We start from the raw sequence: 24,704 nt of genomic DNA, 5'->3' as shown, positions 1-24,704 counted from the left end.
CTGAAGCGCTGAGTGCAGGAGAATTTTCCCACGCTGTCAGTGACGTGCATGAGGTGAGCTGAGTTCATTGGACATGAACTCGGCTCATCTGGGTGACGTCACAGAGAGACACTGAGGAGCGCAAGCATGCCTGCGCTTCTCAGTGTCCGCGGGATGACAGGCTGGATGGCAGCGTTCTGCTGCGGTCCAGCCTGTCATCTCGATGTAGCAGAGCTGAAGCTGTCGTGGGAACCATGGAAAGGTAAGGATGAGGTTGCTTTATTATTTTACTTTTATTGCAGGAGATCGTTGGCTTCAGCTGGAATGGGCGTGATGGTAAGTATGGTTTAATTTAGAACAATAAAGAATTGTGTCTTTATTTCAATTAAAGGACTTTATTCTGGGTGTTTGTGTTTTCTTTTAACTTTGACTATGGGGTTAGTAATGGGGGTGTCTTATAGACGCCTCTCCATTACTAACCTGGGCTTGATGTCAGCTGGCATTATAAGCTGACATCAACCCCAACCCTATTACCCCCTGCCACCGCACCAGGGCAGCGTGGAAGAGCGAGGCTAAGTGCCAGAATTGGCGCATCCTATGGATGCGCCATTTCTGGGGCGGCTGACGGCTGGTGTTTCTAGCCTGGGAGGGGGCCAATATTCATGACACCCTTCCTGGGCTATTAATATCAGCCCCCAGCTGTCTGCCTAGCCTGTGCTAGCTATTAAATTAGGGGGGACCCCACGTTATTTTTTTGGGGGGGTTCCCCCATTTTAATAGCTAGTAAAGGCTAGATATTCAGCTGGGGGCTGATATTAGTAGCCTGGGAAGCTCCGTGGGTATTACCCCCTTCCCAGGCTTCAAACATTTGCCCCAGCTGTCTGCTTAACCTCCGCTAGAGCCTAAAATTAAGGGGAACCCCACGCCAATTTTTTTTTAAATAAATCCTTTATTTTAACACTAAATGACAAGTACAGTAATCAACACTGTCACTGTACTTCATATATATGTGACTGACATGTTTCTATCTATCTAATCTATGTGTGATTCTCTATTCTTTCTATTCTAAATTGTCGGGTACAGATGCTGAATTGCCGGCCGGCTTTCTTAAAGAGACGGTGCATGAAAACACTATTATTTTTTTAAATAAATCCTTTACACTAAATGACAAGTACAGTAAGCAACACTGTCACTGTACTTCTTATATATGTGACTGACATGTTTCTATCTATCTAATCTATGTGTGAAGCTCTATTCTGTCTGTTATAAATTGTCGGGTACCGGGGAATGCCGCTGATGAATTGCCGGCTTTTCATGTCATTCTACATTATTCTTAGTTGTTTTACTTCATGTAGAATTAACCTACAAGGAAAGAAAGGGTTTATTTTCATTCCGATATTTGTGTCCCATTGACTTGCATTGGTTTCCGGTATCGGAATCGGCGATATCCGATACTTTTTGGGTATCGGCCCGATCCAATCCGATACGATATTTCCTGATATCGGAAGGTATCGCTCAACACTAATGACATTTTGATTTATTCGCCGGATCTGGAGTCTCATTGGGGGAGCGTGCGTGAGGTATTACAGTTATTAATGGACAATTCGCTTTTTGATAAGCTGGAGAAATGTGAGTTCGCTGTACAGATAATTAGTTTTTTGGGCTACATTATCTCCAGCAAAGGTTTTGAGATGGATCCGGTTAAGGTTCAGGCTGTGCAGGAATGGCCTAGGCCTATTGGTTTGAAATCGATACAGAGGTTTTTGGGTTTCGCCAATTACTATAGAAAATTCATAAAAAAATTTTCTAGTATTGTTAAACCTCTGACTGATCTCACCAGGAAAGGTGCTGATGCGGTTCAGTGGTCTTCTGAGGCCATTGAAGCTTTTGTGTATCTCAAGGAGAGGTTCACCTCTGCTCCCATTCTTATGCAGCCTGATGTTACTAGGCCGTTTTTGGTTGAGGTTGATGCTTCCTCTGTGGGGGTTGGCGCAGTATTGTCTCAGGATAACGGGGATGGATTACATCCCTGTGCCTTTTTTTCAAAAAATTTTTCGGAGACTGAACTGAATTACGATATTGGTAATCGGGAATTATTGGCTATTAAACTCGCATTTGAACACTGGCGCCACTTCTTGGAAGGTGCGGAATTTCCCGTTCAGGTTCTTACGGATCATAAAAATCTGATATATCTTGATGCTGCCAAGCGCCTGAATGCCCGTCAGGCTAGGTGGGCACTGTTTTTCTCGCGGTTTAATTTCTCCGTTACTTACATCCCTGGTACTAAGAATGTTAAGGCGGATGCCTTGTCTCGCAGTTTTTCTCCCATAGTCGGTGCTGAGAAAGAGGAGAACATTTTACAAGAAGGTGTTGTGATAGCTGCTTTGGACTCCGTTTTGGAAAATGAGATTCTTAAAGCACAGGAGAATGCCCCTTCTAACACTCCTCATGGGAGGTTGTTTGTGCCTGGGACCTTTAGGAGAGATTTGTTTGTTGAGTGTCACGAATCTCAGTTGGCAGGTCATCCCGGAATCTCTGAGACCAAGAGACTGGTGGGTCGCAGTTTTTGGTGGCCTGGATGGCAGAAGGAAGTCATTAAGTGGGTGCATCAATGTACTATATGTGCTAGATCTAAGTCCTCACATACTCCTGCTGCGGGGTTGCTTTGTCCTTTGGAGGTTCCCAGTGCTCCTTGGACACATTTGGCTATGGACTTTATAACTGACCTTCCCCCCTCTGAGGGCTTTACTGTCATCTGGGTGGTCGTGGACCGTTTTAGCAAGATGTGTCACTTGGTTCCTTTCGTCAAACTGCCCTGCGCTAAAACTCTCGCTAAGGCCTTTGTCAAGGAAATTGTCAGACTTCATGGCGTTCCTACTGACATTGTTTCTGATAGGGGTCCTCAGTTCGTGGCTCGTTTTTGGCGTGCCTTTTGTGATAGGTTGGGAGTTCATTTGTCGTTCTCGTCCGGATATCATCCTGAATCTAATGGCCAGACAGAAAGGAAAAACCAGGATGTTGAGCAGTTCTTGCGTTGTTTTGTGGCAGACAATCAAGAGGGGTGGTCTGAGTTTCTGCCACTTGCTGAATTTGCTCTGAACAATCATACATCTTCTTCTGCTGGTTGTTCGCCTTTTTTTTGTTGTTCTGGGAGACATCCGTCGTTTGGGTCGTTCTCCAAGTTGGGATCTGCCGTGCCTGAGGAGGAGAATTTTTCTGGTGCTTTGGAGAGAGTTTGGACGGATGTGCGTGGTAATCTTCAGGAGGCCAACAGAAAATCTAAAGACGACTTTGATAGGAAACGACAGGAGGTTTTGTTCGCTGTTGGTGACATGGTTTGGTTGTCCTCTAGGAATCTGCGGTTGAGGATTCCTTCAAAGAAATTGGGTCCCAAGTTTGTAGGGCCCTTTAAGGTGCTTCAGGTTGTCAACCAATCTGCTGTTAGGTTGGAGGTTCCTACCTCCTGGAGAATTAATCCGGTATTTCATGTCTCTCTGTTGAAAAAAGCTGTTGTATCGGATTGTGACGCCTCTGCCTCTGTTCCTCCGGTGGTGGAGGACGGGGAATATGAAATTTCTCGCATCCTTAACTCTAGACGGTATAGAGGTAGTTTGCAGTATCTTGTGGCCTGGAAAGGTTTCGGTCCCGAGGATAACTCTTGGGTGAGGTCGGATGATGTTTCCGCGTCCAGACTTATCAGAGCGTTTCACAGGAGATTTCCTGATAAGCCTGGTCCTAGGGGATCCGGAGGATCCTCTTAGAAGGGGGGGTACTGTTAGAACCTTGCTCTTAGTTTTTTTTCCTTTGCTGGTCACATGACCTTGTTGGCCTATTTAATCCTGCTCCGCCCTTCTGGCTTTGCTGGACTTCATTGTATATCTACTTTCTAGCTAGCCTGTGCTCTGTGTCTTGCTCTGTTAGTTTGCTTGGTCTACTGACCTCTATGTTCTATATATTTTGTTTGTTCTTCTGTCTGCTACTATTTCTGTTAGGAGGTGTCCCATATTCCTCCCAGTCCTTAGTACTTGTAGGGATTCCTTCCTCACATCTATAGGTCTCCGTACAGACTAGCTTAGGACTTTAGCAGGTCTGATCGCAGGATCAGGTTCCCTGTTACATCGTAGGGATTAAGCTGAGTTCTATCGTAGGGACAGATCTCCTCTCTTTCCTTAGCTCTGGTAGCAGAACATAACAGAAAGCGCCCAAAGTTGCAAAATTTGTGACTTTTCAAAATAATTTACGCTTGTTTTCTGGCTAATGAATCGCCAAATAAGTCTTATATTTTTGACTCATTTTTCTGATTTGGTTGTTTTGATGTAGATTTAGGTCAAATTTTTGCAGAAATATGGAAAATTCTGAAGAGATCACAAACTTTCAAGCACCACTGAATATTTGATTTAAAATGATCCTTGCTGGAAAAGCTATAGTCCTAGAAAAAATGCTAATTGTCAATATAAGCGAGGTGTTAACAAGTTGTCTGGAGCACCAGATAGGAATGGAGATAAGATGAGTAATTTACTAAACACTAGTTACTTTTTTTAGGTATCGCCTTTAGACTGCGTTCGCCCACTGTTCACGCACCAGTGCACACAATGTCAGGACTCACCTGTATTGTTGGTGAGAACAGGCAGTCAAATGACCGCAAGTATGTGATTTACATACATGCAGTCACTTGCCAACTAGGCATGGTCACTTGTAATTCGAGAAGCCATACACGCCTAGTCGGAATGTTGCCGGTAGCATGCAAATCACATTCTTGCAGTCACATGCCTCTCTTGCATGTGAGATGTAATAGGGGTGTATTTTCTCTAATTGTGACTCGGCCTGGGAGATCTGAGGAAGGAATGGACCATGTGCAAAATTGGGTAACATAGTAAGCATCTTCATTCAACTAATCTGGTTGACAATGGTAGCAGTTAGAAAGCTACATCCTTTGCCAGAAACTGAATGAAGATGAGGTCTCTAGAACCCAATAAATGATCACAAGCTACAAGTAGGCTTTCCTTTACCTAGGACAAAAGACTCAATGGATTACCTTTACCTTGTATCTTTACCCAGGCCAAGTGACTTGTTGATGCCCCCTCTGACATTCGGCACTAAACCTAGGCTTTCCTTTACCAGGATAAAAGCTTCAATGTACTGCCCTCTCCCTGCATCTTAATAGTTTGCCCCAGGCCAAGAGGATTGTGACACCCAGCAGCAAGGGCAAATGCCAAGATTGACCGCACAAAGTCTATGCACAACCAAGTTTTTTAGCTGTAGCTATGCCAAAACAACCTAAAGCTGACCTGCAACAAATAATCACATTTATAAGCTCATGCAACAGATCTATCTAATGGTCTAATTTGCTTTTAGCACATCCCCAATATCACATGCTGATTTCATGGCATTACTCTTAATGTATAGTACATTTTATAACAATTATATGGGATCTTTGGCTTCTTTCACTTTTTCCTCATAATTTGTCCTTTTCGATATCTTACTTCCTTTTCTATATATGACTCGAGCGGGTGGAAGGTCAGGTCGTTTCTGATGTATGTTTCCAAAGTTTTTGAAGTGCAGTAAAAGAATGACACCGATCAATATGAGGATCATCGCCGATAGAATATGTCGGATTGACATCAATACGTAAGATCCTGAAACAAGTAAAAGCAATATTAACTGAATTGCGGGCAGAAGTATTGTATGCAAATATACTTTATTACCTGAAAAAATGAAACTCACACATCTGTCAGAAAAACATTACATTTGTCCAAGGTAAACAGAACATACATGTTATGAAAATATCAATGGACGGTCTTAAAATTTGGTAAAATTTGGTTAAATTTGGTAAAAAGGCCAACATCTTTAAACTCTAACTGCATTTTTGCTCAATTTCCATTTTCTGCTTTATGTCATATCTGTCGATCTCTTTTATTTTCGTATATAAAACAAAAAGGTGAAGGTAGAAGGAGAATAAGGCGATGTGCACAACACGTGTTGTATGATTGGTGCATACGCTCAGAAAACTGCCGACATATACCCTAAATGTCTTCATTAGATTAAATTAATCCAATAGAAGCCAAAAGGGAGTCCTTTTGGTTTACATCTGGATGGCATACCATCCAGATGGAAGTCAAAAGGACAACTATTTGGCTTCTATTGGACTAATTTAATAAATATGCCAGTATATAGTAAAATTAGTAAAAAAAATTGTAACATAATAGACTATGATAGCTCATGCAACAGTATCCAACAGGACCCTACATGTGATAAATGTGACTGTATGTCAGCTATTATAGGATTTGGTTTAATATACAGTATATGCTCCAGTGTCTATGTTAAACAGAGGCTATAAATATGATGTGAATGGAGGCTAAAAGACAATTTCTTGTACTGCATACCTTCAATTTGCAGAATGCAGTGAAGTGAATCTGCATAATCGTAGTCATATTTTACTCGATACAGACACTGGTATCTCCTGCTGATGTACTTAGGTTTAGTAATTGAAAATATCACACGTTTTCCTGCTCCCATGATGTCGTCTTCAATGACATTACTGCCATCTAGGAGTGTGAAGAAGAACTTATTGTATTTCAGATTTTCGGGAACTGTGCAGTTGATTCTCACCATTGTACTGTCACTAGGATTTTCTTCCCAGGTCATTGAAGGAGCCGGAAGTTCTAGAAGAACATCAACAAACAGAATTAATTTATATTCATGATGGTGGATCCTAACAGAAGAAACTTGGAAAACTTTCACATTAAACGGTTTGTCCGAACATTTATAGTTATTATCTATCCAAAAGATAAGTGGTAACTTGTATATTGGTAGGGCTCCAACTGCTATAACCATCATTGTTCTTTAAAACTGAATGGAGCGGGGCCCGCCCACACAATCTACATTAATTCTCATAGCCTTCCGTAGATAATTGAGCACTGTCTTCTGCTATCTCTTGCAGTTCCATAGAAAATAGATATTAGCGGATCTTTTGAAATTCGAATTTGCTGGCATCACCAAACTTTCCCCAAAAAATTAGAATTACGGTAAATAACTTGGCACGAATAGAGAATGAGTCAACTAATGGAGTATATTCATGGCCACATCTCTAATCTGACTGGGCATCCCAGAGACACATTCTCAGTATCGGAGGAGGTCTCAACAATTGGACCTCCACAAATCCACAAATCCTTTTAATAGGTAAAACTTTTAAATGTTGGAAATTACCCTTTGATGTTTCACAAGTGCTCTCTTTCTTTCTTTTCATCCAAGTTAAAAGAAAATAATAGAATTTATCATCCATCTTTGACCATATAAGCAAACTCAATAAAGCAATAATAATTAAAGAATTTGCCACTATGGAATCTAGATCACCTAACATACCTGATGCTGCCCAATGTGAGTACAACATGTCTGATATTTTTGTTGGCTTGGAGATAATTCTTTCTCATCTTGCCAAAATAAATACAGTATGCACACTTAGCCTTGTCTAGCTTGCATGTTAAATGGGGATGAGTATGTTTGTGTATGGCTGACCTAACTATCACCGTCAATTAATAATAATTACAAATGAAAGTGAGCAAGACTGGATAACTTCACTCAATAAACCAGACTCCATTTGTGACGCCAGTAACTTGCACAGGTGATAAGCACCATCCTACTTACTGCAGTCACCGCTCTGCTCTCCCCAGTCTTGGGCTGTCTCGCTGAGCTACCTCTTGCAGCATTTCCAACACTGCTGCATCCTCCTGCTGCTGGTGAGTCTCCACCTGGCTATAGGGCAGCATGTCTAGATTCTGCAGTAACTTAACCTCACTGTTCTGTAGAGGTTAGCTTACCTGGCCTATCTCCAAGCACTAGAGAGTTTATTAGGCAACTCCTCCCACCACTCCTCGCCTGATCTAATGTTCTTGTTCAGTTCCTGTCTAGTTTCCTGAAAGGCACTCTTTTTTTGCGCTGCCTGCCCTGATTTCGGATTGTCTGATCACATCTTTGCCTCTGTCCACTTATATTTTGTACCCATGTCTCTGACCCTCAGGTCAGTTGCTGCAGACCCGGGGACTGCCCAGGAGAGGTAGCCAGTGACTACCTGCAGCCAAGCCACCAGCTTTACCGTTAGAGCAGGTAATGCTGACAAATCAGAACTTAGAGATCCCAAGTCAAATGTACAAGTACTGTTCAAGTGTACAAGGAGATGCGCTCTCAACGTGAGCATCAGGACCAGATGAGGCAGACTATCAATGTGATGGCAGCCCAACTGCAGGGTCTGTCCGTCGCAATGTCCGCCCTGTCATCCGCCTCTACCACATCTGGCAAACCCTCCTTAGGACTATCAGCCTCCCTGAGGAAACCACCTAGGGACCCAGTTCCTGGTGGAACTGCTAAGCTCCAGCTTCCACTCTGGTAGAACTGCTAAGCTCCAGCTTCCACTTACATTCTGCTACAATGGAGACACCAAGGAGATCCGCAGCTTCATTAATCAATGTCAGATCCAGTTCAAACTCCACTCTCAGCTTTTCACTTCAGACCAGACCAAGATAGCGTTTATGGTCTCTCTGTTGTCTGGAAAAGCCCTGGCCTCGGCAAATCCCATTTGGGAGTGTGGTGGTCTGGAGACCCACAATGCTGCGATGTTGCTAGAGATGTTCCCAGAGGTATTCAAGGTTCCAGGCCGCACCTCCTCAGCTGCTTTGTCCTTTTTGTCTCTAAGGTTGGGCATGGGCACGTGGGCCCAGTATGCCTTATGTTTCTGTGCTTTGACGATGGAGTTGGCTTGGAATGAAGAAGCCCTGGTGGTATCCTTCTGGCAGGAACTGTACGGTCGTATAAAGGATCAATTGACAAGCAGAGATCTACCATCCTCACTGGACGACTTATACACCTGGCCACTAGGATAGATCTCTGCATCCATGAGCGAGCCTTGGAACAAGCTTTGATGTTTTCTCATGCCAGAAAACCACCCATACTGGCTCTAAACTTCCAGTTTCCCTTGCTACTGCAAGTTGCACCACCAGCTACTGAGCTGCTGCAGGTTGAGCAGGCCAAACTTTTTGTGCAGGTATGACAGCGGAGGTAGAGGTAGAGGTAGAGGGAGGTGCATGTACTGTGGATGCAAAATACACTTGTTCACCTGTGCCCTGTGAGACTTGGAAACTTCAGCACCTAAGGAGAGTAATTTCTCTCCAAAGCTACAGATCGAAGTTACCCTGCCCTGGCAGGAGCGGTCTCTCTCTGCGGCTGCACATATGGATTCCGACTCCGCTGGCAACTTCATTCATCAGGATTTGGTCCATTGACTTCAGCTCTCTACGAAACAGCTGGATCATCCCCTAACTATTACCTTCATTGACTGACAACTCCTGGCAGTGCCTATTCCATTCATCATGCTGCCAGTCACTCTCAGGATTGGAGTCCTGAATTCTGAAAAAAATTCCTTCTACGTGCTACCTAGATCAGCAAATTCTGTTAACCTGGGTCTTCCATAGCTCCATAAACATGTGCCAATTGTTAACTGGCCTACTGGTCAGGTGCTTCATTGAAGACCATATTGTGCTTGCAAGTGCCTTGCCAAGGTAACGCCGAATATTCTGCCTTCTGTGCATTTGAACCTTGCTTCTCTGCCAGTCCATTATCGTGCCTTTGCATATGTGTCTCCCCAGGAGTCCGGTTGCTACAGTGGCATTGCCTCCCTCACAAGGGGTGATGCCATGCCTGGAAGCAAGGAGGGGTCCCCTAATCAGGTTTACGAGCATACAACACTTTCCCAGACCAGAAAAGGGAGCTCCTGCCCTTTACATTGGAATCTCGTGGTGCAGTTAGTAAGAGTGAGTTGAGAGGAGTTGGAGACAGGAGAACGACGAGGAAGAACCTGGGGAAGGGAGCTGTGGACAAGCTCACCCCAGAGAGAAGCGCAAAGGAACCCATGGTTGTGGGGCACTGAAGGCCCAGCAGCTATATCCGGAGGGCAGGAGACTGCAGGTCTCCTGGCCCCACCAGACACCCGGGGGCTCAGCAGCATCATAGGGCTCAGCACCGCCACGTGGGAGCGACACTTGAGGAAGGCCCGAGCTGCCTGCCATATGGGACATTTTACTCAGGGACGAGGGCCGCAGCATAGCTTCAAGCAGCAGGGCCAAAGAGATTAGCGCAGAGGGAAGGCCTACAACTCCACCTGGCGAGGTGGATCCCCAACTTTCTTCCAGGCAGCCCGGAGCTCTACAGCCATCTTCTTCTTCTTCTTTTCTCAAGAATTTACCCATATTATATCAGGATGACAAATTGTCTAATATATTGGAAGCAGGTTGTAGGGTGGTTTCAAGGAAAGGTCAGGATCTACGCAATATGTTGTCACCCAGCGTATGTTTGGATAATAAAGTACAAAGTCCCACCTGGCTGAAATATGTCAGTATGTATAAATGTGGTGAAAATAGATGCTGAATGTGCAAATATGTCCCTATGGGTTCAAGTTTCTCTGATCTACACACGGTTAGAAAATATGACATAAAGTCTTATATAAATTGTAACACCTCCCATGTTGTCTATATGGCAACTTGTGTCAGCTGTTCAAAATATTATATAGGCTGTACCATCAGAGCCCTTAAAGCAAGAATATCAGAACATATTACAGGAGCAAATCCTGCCTCAAAATCCATCAGGTTATCAGGTCTCTCCAAACATTTCAGGGAGGTACATGCGGGCAATATAAGTACATTAAATATTAGAGGCATAGAAAGAGTACCATGTCCCCATCGAGGCGGTAATTGGGAAAAAATGCTCCATAACAAAGAAAAACTATAGATATTGAAATTAAATGCACGGATACCGCAAGGTATGAATTATAGATCAGATCTAATGTTTTTTTATTAAATTATACATATATGTTTGCACTTACAATATTATATACATGTTCTGTTTCTGTGTATTTATATGGCAAATCTATTACATACCGTATTTTTCGGACTATAATACGCACCGGACCTTAAGACGCACCTAGGTTTTAGAGGAGGAGAATAAAAAAATAAAAATTTAAACAAAAAATGTGGTCATGATGCACTTTTAAGGGGGAGGGGGTCTTCTGCTGACACTGGTATAGGGTTAATGTCCCCCAATTCTGACAATATCCCCCATCCTGGTATATATGCCGCCCCCCTTTCTTTTATATGTGGTCCCCATCCCCATCCTGGTATGCCAGGCATCCCTCCATCCTGGTATGCATGGCACCCCTCATCCCTGTCCTGGTATGCATGGCACCCCTCATCCCTGTCCTGGTATGCATGGCACCCCTCATCCCTGTCCTGGTATGCATGGCACCCATCATCCCTATCCTGGTATGCATGGCACCCCTCATCCCTGTCCTGGTATGCATGGCACCCCTCATCCCTGTCCTGGTATGCATGGCACCCCTAATCCCTGTCCTGGTATGCATGGCACCCATCATCCTTATCCTGGTATGCATGGCACCCCTCATGCCTGTCGTGGTATGCATGGCACCCCTCATCCCTGTCCTGGTATGCATGGCACCCCTCATCCCTGTCCTGGTATGCTTGGCACCCCTAATCCCTGTCCTGGTATGCATGGCACCCCTAATCCCTGTCCTAGTATGCATGGTCCCCCTAATCCCCATCAGGCTGCACATTAAAAAAAAATAAACACTCCTACTCACCTTTCTTCTCTCTTTCAGCGCTGTGTCCGGTCTGCCTGCACTGATCTCTCCATGTGAGCCCTGCATGACGTCACTGCCATGCGCGGCTCACAAGGAGAGATCAGCTGCCGGAAGTCACTGCTCCCCACGCCGGGTCTGTGTGCGCGGGGAGCAGTGACTTCACTCTCCTTCATAGCCAGCACACAGCGGAGCCGTGCTGTGGCTGCTGCTGCCGGCTATCTCCTGTGCCCGCTCATTAAATGGCATGAATATTCACCCCCTCCCCACGCCCATGGGCATGGAGAGAGGATGAATATTCATGCCCTTTAACAGCGGGCACAGGAGATAGCCGGCAGCAGCAGGAACCGCAGCGCCTCTACACTGTATACTGCTATTAAGGAGCATGAATATTCAGTGCTCCCCTCGCCCCATGGGCGTGGGGAGCAGTGAATATTCATTTTCTTTAGCAGCGGGGACAGTGTAGGCTGCTGCGGGTGGCTGCTGCCTCCTGTGCCCCGCTCCTCCACCCATACTGCTCCCCCCCACACCACACATAAATATACACCCCACCCCCAACATTCGGACCATAAGACGCACCCCCCATTTTCCTCCAAAATTTTGGAGGAAAAAAGTGCGTCCTATGGTCCGAAAAATACGGTATATAAAAAATTTTTTTTTTCTTTTCTCCTAAGTAGAGATGAGCGGTGTTCGACTAGAACTGTTCGCCAATCTCAAATTCGAGCTGTTTTGGGCGGTGTTCGAGATGTTCGACGAACCCGAACGATTTGCAAAAAATTCGGCTGTTCGAGGTTATGTTCGATAACTGTTCGTGCACCAAAAGCGTGTCCTGCATGTCTGGCGCTATTTAGAGCACCAATCATGCAGGGATTGTCTGCCACTCACTGTAATGCCACAGCCATGGTGGTTGTGGCATTAGAGTGATTGCCCAAATCGATGGGAACAGTGCTCACAGTGAAACATGAAAAGCCGGCAATTCAGCAGCGGCAAACACCGGTACCCGACAATTTAGAACAGAAAGAATAGAGAATCACACATAGATTAGATAGATAGAAACATGTCAGTCACATATATAAGAAGAACAGTGACAGTGTTGATTACTGTACTTGTCATTTAGTGTAAAGGATTTATTAAAAAAAATATTAGTGTTTTCCTGCACCGTCTCTTTAAAAAAGCCGGCCGGCAATTCAGCAGCGGTACCCGACAATTTAGAATAGAAGGAATAGAGAATCACACATAGAATAGATAGATAGAAACATGTCAGTCACATATATAAGAAGTACAGTGACAGTGTTGATTACTGTACTTGTCATTTAGTGTTAAAATAAAGGATTTATTTTAAAAAAATTGGCGTGGGGTTAACCATAATTTTAGGCTCTAGAGGAGGTTAAGCAGACAGCTGGGGCAGATGTTTGAAGCCTGGGAAGGGGTAATACCCACGGAGCTTCCCAGGCTACTAATATCAGCCCCCAGCTGAATACCTAGCCTTTACTAGCTATTAAAATGGGGGACCCCCCCAAAAAAATGACGTGGGGTCCCCCCTATTTTAATAGCTAGCAAAGGCTAGGCAGACAGCTGGGGGCTGATATTAATAGCCCAGGAAGGGTGTCATGAATATTGGCCCCCTCCCAGGCTAGAAACACCAGCCGTCAGCCGCCCCAGAAATGGCACATCCATAGGATGCGCCAATTCTGGCACTTAGCCTCGCTCTTCCCACTGCCCTGTAGCGGTGGCAGTGGGGTAATAGGGCTGGGGTTGATGTCAGCTTATAATGCCAGCTGACATCAAGCCCAGGTTAGTAATGGAGAGGCATCTATAAGACACCCCCATTACTAACCCCATAGTCAAAGTTAAAAAAAAACACAAACACCCAGAATAAAGTCCTTTAATTGAAATAAAGACACAATTCTTTATTGTTCTAAATTAAACCATACTTACAATCATGCCCATTCCAGCCGAAGCCAACGATCCCCTGCAATAAAAGAAAAATAATAAAGCAACATAATCCTTACCTTTCCATGGTTCCCACGACAGCTTCAGCTCTGCTACATCGAGATGACAGGCTGGACCGTAGCAGAAAGCTGCCATCCAGCCTGTCATCCCGCAGACAGTGAGAAGCGCAGGCTTGCTTGCGCTCCTCAGCGTCTCTCTGTGACGGCATCCAGATGAGCCGAGTTCATGTCCAATGAACTCGGCTCACCTCATGCACGTCACTGACAGCGTGGGAAAATTCTCACGCTGAAGCGCTGAGTGCAGGAGAATTTTCCCACGCTTTCAGTGATGTGCATGAGGTGAGCCGAGTTCATTGGACATTAACTCGGCTCATCTGGATGCCGTCACAGAGAGGCACTGTGGAGCGTAAGCAAGCCTGCGCTTCTCAGTGTCTGCGGGATGACAGGCTGGATGGCAGCGTTCTGCTGCGGTCCAGCCTGTCATCTCGATGTAGCAGAGCTGAAGCTGTCGTGGGAACCATGGAAAGGTAAGGATGATGTTGCTTTATTATTTTTCTTTTATTTCAGGAGATCGTTGGCTTCAGCTGGAATGGGCGTGACGGTAAGTATTGTTTAATTTAGAACAATAAAGAATTGTGTGTTTATTTCAATTAATAGACTTTTTTCTGGCTGTTGTGTTTTTTTTAAATACTTTACTAGAAATTCATGGTGGTCATGTCTAATATTGGCGTGACCCCATGAATTTCAGGCTTAGGGCCAGCTGATAATGCCAAGCTGGCCCTAACCCCTTTATTACCCAGTGAGCCACCGCATCAGGGCCCTGGATGAGTTGGGTACAGCGCCAGAAGATGGCGCTTCTATGAACGCGCCATTTTCCGGGGTGGCTGCGGACTGCAATTTGCAGCGGGGGTGGCCCAGAAAGCTTGGGCCTCCCTGCGCTGCGGATTCCAGCCCCCAGCTGCCTAGTTGTACCTGGCTGGACACAAAAACAGGGCGAAGCCCCACGTCAATTTTCTTTAAATTATTTCATGAAATAATTAAGAAAAAAAGGGCTTCCCTATATTGTTGTGTCCGGCCAGGTACAAATAGGCAGCTGGTGGTTGGGAGCAGCCCGTTCCTGCCTGCTGTACCTGGCTGGACACAAATATAGTGCGAAGCCCCACGTCAATTTTTTTTTAATTATTTCATGAATTTTCTGAAATAATTTAAAAAATTGAAGTGGGGCTTCGCACTATATTTGTGTCCAGCCAGGTACAGCAGGCAGGAACGGGCTGCCCCCAACCACCAGCTGCCTATTTGTACCTGGCCGGACACAACAATATATTGAAGGCCTTTTTTTCTTAATTATTTCATGAATTTTCTGAAATAATTAAAAAAAATTGAAGTGGGGCTTCGCACTATATTTGTGTCCAGCCAGGTACAACTAGGCAGCTGGGGGCTGGAATCTGCAGCACAGGGAGGCCCAAGCTTTCTGGGCCCCCCCCCCCCACTGCAAATTGCAGTCCGCAGCCACCCCGGAAAATGGCGCGTTCATAGAAGAGCCATCTTCTGGCGCTGTACCCAACTCATCCAGGGCCCTGGTGCGGTGGCAAACTGGGTAATAAAGGGGTTAGGGCCAGCTTGGTATTATCAGCTGGCCCTAAGCCCAAAATTCATGGGGTCACGCCAGTATTAGACATGACCGCCATGAATTTCTAGTAAAGTATTTAAAAAAACACAACACCCAGAATAAAGTCCTTTAATTGAAATAAACACACAATTCTTTATTGTTCTAAATTAAACCATACTTACCATCACGCCCATTCCAGCTGAAGCCAACGATCTCCTGCAATAAAAGAAAAATAATAAACCAACATCATCCTTACCTTTCCATGGTTCCCACGACAGCTTCAGCTCTGCTACATCGAGATAACAGGCTGGACCGCAGCAGTGACGTGCATGAGGTGAGCCGAGTTCATTGGACATGACCTCGGCTCATCTGGATGCCGTCACAGCGAGACACTGAGGAGCGAAGCAAGCCTGCTCTTCTCAGTGTCTGCGGGTTGACAGGCTGGATGGCAGCGTTCTGCTGCGGTCCAGCCTGTCATCTCGATGTAGCAGAGCTGGAGCTGTCCTGGGAACCATCAAAAGGTAAGGATAATGTTGGTTTATTATTTTATTTTTATTGCAGGAGATCGCTGGCTTCAGCTGGAATGGGCGTGACGGTAAGTATGGTTTAATTTAGAACAATAAAGAATTGTGTGTTTATTTCAATTAAAGGATTTTATTCTGGGTGTTTGTGTTTTTTTTAACTTTCACTATGGGGTTAGTAATGGGGGTGTCTTATAGACGCCTCTCCATTACTAACCTGGGCTTGATGTCAGCTGGCATTATAAGCTGACATCAACCCCAACCCTATTACCCCCTGCCACCGCATCAGGGCAGCGTGGAAGAGCGAGGCTAAGTGCCAGAATTGGCGCATCCTATGGATGCGCCATTTCTGGGGCGGCTGACGGCTGGTGTTTCTAGCCTGGGAGGGGGCCAATATTCATGGCTCCCTTCCTGAGCTATTAATATCAGCCCCAGCTGTCTGCCTAGCCTTTGCTAGCTATTAAAATAGGGGGGACCCCACGTCATTTTTTTGGGGGGGTCCCCCATTTTAATAGCTAGTAAAGGCTAGGTATTCAGCTGGGGGCTGATATTAGTAGCCTGGGAAGCTCCATGGGTATTACCCCCTTCCCAGGCTTCAAACATCTGCCCCAGCCGTCTGCTTAACCTCCGCTAGAGACTAAAATTACGAGGAACCCCACGATAATTTTTTTTTAATAAATCCTTTATTTTAACACTAAATGACAAGTACAGTAACCAACACGATCACTGTACTTATTATATATCTGACTGACATGTTTCTATCTATCTAATCTATGTGTGATGCTCTATCTTTCTGTTCTAAATTGTCGGGTACAGATGCTGAATTGCCGGCCGGCTTTTTTAAAGAGACGGTGCATGAAAACACTATTATTTTTTTAAATAAATCCTTTACACTAAATGACAAGTACAGTAAGCAACACTGTCACTGTACTTATTATATATGTGACTGACATGTTTCTATCTATTTATTCTATGTGTGAAGCTCTACTCTTTCTGTTCTAAATTGTCGGGTACCGCTGCTGAATTGCCGGCCGGCCTTTTTAAAGAGACAGTGCATGAAAACACTAATATTTTTTTTAATAAATCCTTTACACTAAATGACAAGTACAGTAACCAACACTGTCACTGTGCTTCTTATATGTGTGACTGACATGTTTCTATCTATTTAATCTATGTGTGATGCTCTATTCCTTCTTGTCTAAATTGTCGGGTACCGGTGTATGCCGCTTCTGAATTTGCCGGCCGGCTTTTTTAAAGAGAGTTTCTTCTGAGCAGTTTGTCAGCTTTTGGACACCTTTGAAGGTGTTTTCTATGTGTTTCTATATGTTTTTGTTTGCCTGCCATTGGTTTTAACGGTGTTCTAAGGTGTTCGACGAACAGCTCGACGAACAGCTCCTCGAACATCCCGGTGTTCGACGAACCGAACCGAACCCGAACACTACGGGGTGGCTCAACACTACTCCTAAGTTTATATCTGAATATTCTATGAGAATTCGTTGCACGCAAATCTTGTCTAAGTAGGAGTTAATATCCTAATTTGTATACTAATCTATCACACATGTTTAAGGGTGGTCACAGTTTTTATTATAAATGTGTTGTTTTTTAATTCATTTGTATACTGACGAATAAGGGGCTGTGTCCTCGAAACGCATCCAGTTGTTCCCCTCCTTGGGACATGTTGTGATTTTTATTTTTGGAATAAAAGGATTTATCGCATATGGCACCGGATTTTACCTTCTTTATATATCCTTGCAAGTGTATGCTGGACACTAATCCGTGAGCCTGGGATTCCTGTGAGTATCAGGTGATATGAGCTAATTATCTTTTTTTAGTCTACTGCCAGCTAGTACCCGTGCCCCGGTCTGCTTTGATAAACCGCAAGTAAAGATAGAGGAAACCACCATTAATTTGTTGTCTGGTCATTACCTGCGCCCTCAGCCCTGCGTTACACCGCACCAACAACATCTACTTCCACAATTCTTCATATACTGCCCTGGAGCTTAGCTCTACCTGTGAAGAGCTGAACCAACTCTGCTGTGTCACTATCAGCCCCAGGGGATCTGCACCGCAGCGGCAGCCCCATATAGCCGCATACCACGGTGGCGTCACGAACATTATCTCTAAAAACTTTATTCCCTTTTACTTTTCCTTTAATTATTTGACCGCCCAGGCCAATGGACCAGGTCACTGCCACCAGCACCGACCGGCCTGGCTACAGAGCACCCCACGGCCCTGGGGGCGCGTCACATACTTCTGTGAAAAGAAGGCAGAGGTCCTGCCACCTCACAGACCTTATGAATATCCCGTTGACCTTCTACCTGGTACTTCACCACCCTGTGGTCGGGTGTATCCCCTATCTCAACCCATGTCTGAATACATTCAAGAAAACTTGGCCAAAGGATTCATCCATAAATCCTCTTCTCCGGCTGGTGCTTCTTCTTCGTGTCTAAGAAGGATGGTTCTCTATGTCCCTATATTGACTATCAAGGGCTTAACAAAATCACCATTAAAAACAAATATACCCTGCCTTTGATGTCCAAACTGTTTTACAGAATCTGTAGTGAAAAGGTCTTCTCCAAATTGGATCTCTGAGGGGCTTACAACCTGATTTGTATCCGCAAGGGTGACGAATGGAAAACGGCCTTTAATAACTGCGGTTAAGCCTATCATCACCATCAGAGGCTCTAGTGACTACCAGGTAGTCACTTAATTATGCCCCTCCAGGGTAAGCCCGGCCTGTGGCACAGTGGGCCAACACCCACCAGCTTTATACAATTATGGATGGTCTTTCTAGCTCCGGGCAATGTTTGGATGACATATTCTTCGACTGTTGCTCCTTTATGTTATCTTAGCCAAACTATGCATCTATATAATAATACACTGGGTACTCTGTTAAACAAACTACCCAGTGTATTACATAGGCACAAAAGCTGACTCATTCTGTACACTGCCTTTGTCTGTATATATCGAATGAGATGTAAAATGTGAACCCACCTTCGGCACAAGGGCCCATCAAGGATTCTCCTACTCTCTATTGGGTCAGTCTGAGCCACTCTATAATCAATTTTATGAAAGTGGTATAAATCAATGATGAATCAATCAGCAATCAGAACAGTTTTCTTACCCAGTACTGAGATCTTCATAGCATTGCTTATCCCAGATTGCATGCCGCTGCTTCTGCTTTTGAATCTGCATGAATAGTATCCCATGTTCTCTTTGCTGGCATTGCTTATCATATGTGAAAATGGATTTCTACCACTCAATCCATTTTTGATGATTACACCATTTTTTAGAAGGCAAAATTCAACATTGGTATAGCGAGTTTTGCAAGTGATTGTGATGGTTGCTCCTGGTTGGACAACTCTACGTGGACTCACATTAATATCTGGGCTTGGGAATTTATCTGTGGATAAAGTAACATATGACACTATTAATATTATATTACCAGAAAACAAGATGTTCTTTTTAACAGTAAGATTTAGAGCAGGTAGTACAGATCTTTAAATTTGCCCCATCGGGCAGGTGAAATTTGGATTTCGAGCTGTCAGTGCAAAATCGTAATTAGGTTTTCTATTACCAAGGGCAAAGATTAAGATTGTTGCCTTAATTCTGGTCTACATACCTTGGTCAAGGCAGAATGGCTTGTTGGTTCCTGTATGACAAGTCAGTCGGGGTGGTAGGCTTATAGGTTATTTAGTGTAGTAGAGGAGTGACCCCATAGACATATAGGTTGACAACAATACAAGAATTATTTTGCAAAGAGGCATGAGCTTAGAAGTTACAATCAAAGGCACAAAGCTTGGCAGTTACATACAGGATCACATGAATGATGGTTACATTTCTAGGAGGCAGTAATGTACTGTCATATTAGACCAGACCTCTGCTGTCAGTGGTCATCTCCAGTATTAACCCAGAAGATCCTTCCCAGGTCTTTTTATAATGGAAGCTGGCACCTTGTCTGGAGCTAGTTTATGGTTAGCTTGACTCAGCAATGCCTTTCTAATCTAACTTCAGCTCAATAAGAATCAACAAATTTGCTTGCATTAATGTCCAATTAAATAACATGATAAACGTTGAATAAGTATTTATAAAAAATGTTCATTCCAAATAATCTGTCCACGTAAGCATGCTGCTGCTCAGTAGATGCTAATTTGTCATATGGTCTTTTATGCCAGCATGAAAATCACTGATGTTGCGCAGGCAATAACAGGATGCCGTGTGGAGTCAGGATGGTCATATTCTGTCCCTTTAAAGTTTGTATCGACCTGTGTGAATGGGCTAGTAAAGTCTATCCACTTCCCTATAGTCAATCGGCACTTGTTTATTGGTAAAAATATGCCTATCTAAATGTAGAATTACACAAGCAATTTCCAATGACTCAGTAGAATGTGCCACATAGCAACCATGTTTGGCACCAACAACTCCTTTTATACCAAGAATTCCCATCCAATCATGCCATGGTGCAACATCCAGCAGCCAACATCTCCTAATGAAAAATACAGGTGCTACATTACTATCAGCAGACTGGATGAGCACCAAAACAGTGTCTTACGTGGTGTCTTAACATCTCAGTGCTGCAAATGAACTAAGCATAGACATGGCTTAAGACTTTGCAACATAAATAGTGCAATCCATGTACATACATTCTAGGATCTAAAGAAACAGTGTATGAAACCATTGGAAAATGCCACACTGCTCACTTAATTGACATTGCTTGGGTCTTCCCTACACCCACTTAGCTCAATGTCCACCACCTACAGTAATTCCCCTGTGCCCAGGATTCAGATTTTTACCATATTTTTCTTCCACAATTGCACATGTGGCACCCCAGGGGTCTGGTCTCCACAGTAATAGCAATATTACGTCTGTGAGCAGGTGGGAGGTCTCTTGGTCAGGAATCCTATGCATGCCACACCTCCTGCCCAGTCCTGGGAGGGGAAGAACTTCCCCTATATAAACCTGGGGCTGAGGCAGGGTTAGGGAGTTCAGAGGGAGAGTTCAGCCAGGAGGGCTGACAGGGAGCTGTGGCTCCGGCTGGGCCCAGCTCCTGGGCCATGCCAGAAGTAGAGACAGAGAAGAGAAGCAGCTATGGGAAGAAACAACAGGAGCTCTGTGGGAGCAGTGTTACAAGGAGTCAGGGGCTGGCAGCTGCAGAGCTCGCCCTGACTAAGAAGTTATCACCGGACCCGGAGTCCGAGGCTGTGGGGACTAACTCCTACCCAGCAGCAGAATCCGTCAGGCAGGGGATTCCAGGTCCTCTGGCCAAGAAACCCGAAGGCACGGTCACACGCATGGGACCAGCACCGCCGTCGTGGAGCGGAAGCTACTAGAAGGCCCCGAGTCACCGGCCATACGGGTGAGCACCACACGGTACACTCAGGGACGTGGGCTACTTATACCCGCCTCTAGAAAGGTAGCCAGAAGAGTACAGTCAGTTTGGGAGGCCTACAACTCCGCCTGGCCAGGGGAGATCCCATCTGCTCAAGGACTGACCAGGCCCCAATCGCTAGCCAGTACTCCGGGAGGGTCTATCTTTGTCACCAGTAAAGACCCTGAACTACACCGTACCGTCTCCGAGTGGTTCCTGCTACCCCCATCATCCACGTCGGCTGCCCTGAGGCCATACCCCTCCCGTTGGGGGTTATACTATCACGCTGCACGATCCTACACCGGCCTCAGCGGTCTGCCCTGCAGCGGCAGCTCCTTCGCTGCATTCAACGGGTGGCGTAGTCGTCCAACATCTACCGCTAATACAACGCCACTTAGTCTGACTCCCTGGGCACGGACCGGATCACCGCCACGAGACTACAACCCTCAAGAGATCCGGCTCCGGGTAAGCTCCCGCGTGCGCAACGCAGCACGACACAGGCCCAGGGGCGCGTCAGCTTTTGGCGTAGTCGGCAGGATCTCGTGCCCGCAACCACCGGGTACTGCGTGCCTGAAAAAGACTGTTCAAACTTACCAGTGGTGAAGATTCCCGCCATCCGGCGCCATCTTCAGCCTTCTTCCCGCCATCGGTGAAGATTCCCGCCATCCGGCGCCATTTTCAGCCTTCTTCCCGCCTTCCGTGGAGTTTTCCCGCCGTTGGATGCCATCTTGAAGACGCCGCGCGGGAAGAAGAGGGGCGTGGACTCCAAAAGCGCGCGAGAACTGAAGCCCCGCCTCACGTCCGGACGTTGCGTAAGGTCCTGGAAGGAGCCCAGCAGACGCCGACGTCACAGGAGCGCGACGGAAGGTCCTCAACCCTGACGATTCACTGCGGAGCCGCGGCCTACGGAAAAGGATCATCGCAAGGTAGGCCACGGTCCACTAGGGGGGAGAAGGATGCCGGATACGGAGGAGAGCTTCACCGCTTCAACCCCCGCCAGCGCCACCGCTGTTGCGGTCATGCCTTTCACCATGCCCTATATCCCGGGGGCAGCCTGGCTACCCCAGTACTCAGGGGAGTCACATACCCTGCATGACTTTAGAGAAAAGCTGGATAGCCTCTTCCAGGTGTACCCCCTCACAGAGGAGCAAAAAGTGAGCATCCTGGTGGCCCAATTAACCGGGGCAGCCCAAAGGGAGGTAAAGTCCTGGCCACCTGGGGGGAGGACTGTCGCAGAGATACTAACCCAGCTAACCGAGGAGGAGCTGCAGTACTACCAATACGAGGAAAGCCAAGAGGACCCGGACGGGTCTGAGGACTACCTTAGGAGGGAGCACAAAGAGGACATAGCTACTGAAGGGAAGTAGCGTGAATAAAGAGCTGTAAATAGTTACCCGTAAGGGTACAAGGACTGCTGCTAATTAAAATATGGTCCCCGTTGGGATTAGTGAATTGTTCCCCATGTGCCCCTATCTTAAACCAGGCTGAGGACTGTGAGCAGCCATTCCTTATCCCCACTGGCCGAGGACTGAGAGCGGCCATATCCTGTAAATAATTATGTGTTTCTAGTAATTTATGGGAGTCTTTGGTGGATTTACCGGGAATCCTTTGTACATAGTTGGAGCGTAACCCAGGACGGACTAAAGACTGTTAAGGACTCGGGGCAGGACAGACCCCTACCTGGTTACGTCTCCCTGTTTTGGTGAAATGGACACCTTGCTTTTCTTCAAAAACTGCACCCGGTTGCGGACACGCCGTGACCATCTTTATATGTTTTTCTTATTGTACTATTATTGTTTATACCTTGTTATGTTTAAAAATATGTTTAGTCCCGGAGTACTAAATTTCACTAGGAGGGAATGTGGCACCCCAGGGGTCTGGTCTCCACAGTAATAGCAATATTACGTCTGTGAGCACGTGGGAGGTCTCTTGGTCAGGAATCCTATGCATGCCACACCTCCTGCCCAGTCCTGGGAGGGGAAGAACTTCCCCTATATAAACCAGGGGCTGAGGCAGGGTTAGGGAGTTCAGAGGGAGAGTTCAGCCAGGAGGGCTGACAGGGAGCTGTGGCTCCGGCTGGGCCCAGCTCCTGGGCCATGCCAGAAGTAGAGACAGAGAAGAGAAGCAGCTATGGGAAGAAACAACAGGAGCTCTGTGGGAGCAGTGTTACAAGGAGTCAGGGGCTGGCAGCTGCAGAGCTCGCCCTGACTGAGAAGTTATCACCGGACCCGGAGTCCGAGGCTGTGGGGACTAACTCCTACCCAGCAGCAGAATCCGTCAGGCAGGGGATTCCAGGTCCTCTGGCCAAGAAACCCGAAGGCACGGTCACACGCATGGGACCAGCACCGCCGTCGTGGAGCGGAAGCTACTAGAAGGCCCCGAGTCACTGGCCATACGGGTGAGCACCACACGGTACACTCAGGGACGTGGGCTACTTATACCCGCCTCTAGCAAGGTAGCCAGAAGAGTACAGTCAGTTTGGGAGGCCTACAACTCCGCCTGGCCAGGGGAGATCCCATCTGCTCAAGGACTGACCAGGCCCCAATCGCTAGCCAGTACTCCGGGAGGGTCTATCTTTGTCACCAGTAAAGACCCTGAACTACACCGTACCGTCTCCGAGTGGTTCCTGCTACCCCCATCATCCACGTCGGCTGCCCTGAGGCCATACCCCTCCCGTTGGGGGTTATACTATCACGCTGCACGATCCTACACCGGCCTCAGCGGTCTGTCCTGCAGCGGCAGCTCCTTCGCTGCATTCAACGGGTGGCGTAGTCGTCCAACATCTACCGCTAATACAACGCCACTTAGTCTGACTCCCTGGGCACGGACCGGATCACCGCCACGAGACTACAACCCTCAAGAGATCCGGCTCCGGGTAAGCTCCCGCATGCGCAACGCAGCGCGACACAGGCCCAGGGGCGCGTCACACACACAGTGGTGATTGGGTGCTAACTAGTGTTGAGCGAGCACTAAAATGCTTGGGTGCTCGAAGTTTGGGCCGAGCTCTCCGTGATACTCAGGTGCTCGACCCGAGCAATGAGCCCAATGTTAGTCTATGGGAGACCCGAGCATTTTTGCAGCGGCACCCCCGGCAGTCTTTTAAAAGCCTAACAAGTGCCCAAAACGATAGTGACAGTGCTCAAATGACATGGGGACAGCATGGGGATCGCCCCAGGAAGCATTTATGACCCCCAGGTCACTGCTGTCAACAACGTGGTCAGAGGTATTAAGCCACTTTTAAGGGCTCACAATAAAACCTTCAAAAACGAAACTGAAACTGCTTTCCTGTGAAAGATGTTAAGGAAGTGCCTTTCCAGGGTAAAGACTTGTGTATAAGGTAAAATAAATAACCAAAAAAAATACTCCTCCACACCTTGGGCTATGTTCACAAGTAGCATATTTTATGCGTTTTTGCACTTTTGTATTGCTTTCAACCGTGACATATGCATTCACCGGGAAATGTCATTTTAACATTTTACAATCTTATCTGGCCATGTGCTGTGTGACACATGAATACAGTGCTGAAAAGACATGGGAACAGCATATGGAAGACCCCTGGAAGCATCTCTGACACCCAGGTCACTGCCTAAAAGTGGCCAACACTGTTCAGCCAGAGACAGCGTAGGGGCAATTTAAC

The 24,704-nt window shown here is 46.2% G+C and overlaps 1 protein-coding gene across 1 annotated transcript in view; it reads right to left on the bottom strand.

Moving 5' to 3' along the window:
* Positions 1-2,949: 2,949 nt before the first annotated feature.
* The window catches only part of LOC141173170 (immunoglobulin superfamily member 1-like), a 107,659-nt gene continuing 85,904 nt past the window's right edge, over positions 2,950-24,704 (bottom strand). The window contains exons 4-6 of the mRNA XM_073657803.1: positions 18,824-19,102; positions 6,363-6,641; positions 2,950-5,615 (exon numbers count right to left, since the gene is read on the bottom strand). Coding sequence (XP_073513904.1) covers positions 5,401-5,615; positions 6,363-6,641; positions 18,824-19,102 — 773 coding nt within the window. The 3' untranslated portion in view covers positions 2,950-5,400. The remainder of the gene's footprint in view (positions 5,616-6,362; positions 6,642-18,823; positions 19,103-24,704) is intronic.

The sequence above is a fragment of the Phyllobates terribilis genome, unplaced genomic scaffold, assembly GCF_046119375.1.
Source record: "Phyllobates terribilis strain yellow unplaced genomic scaffold, ASM4611937v1 Scaffold_12__6_contigs__length_324123572, whole genome shotgun sequence".
NCBI classification, from domain to species: Eukaryota; Metazoa; Chordata; class Amphibia; order Anura; family Dendrobatidae; genus Phyllobates; species Phyllobates terribilis.
This window is presented reverse-complemented; position numbering and strand designations above follow the sequence as displayed.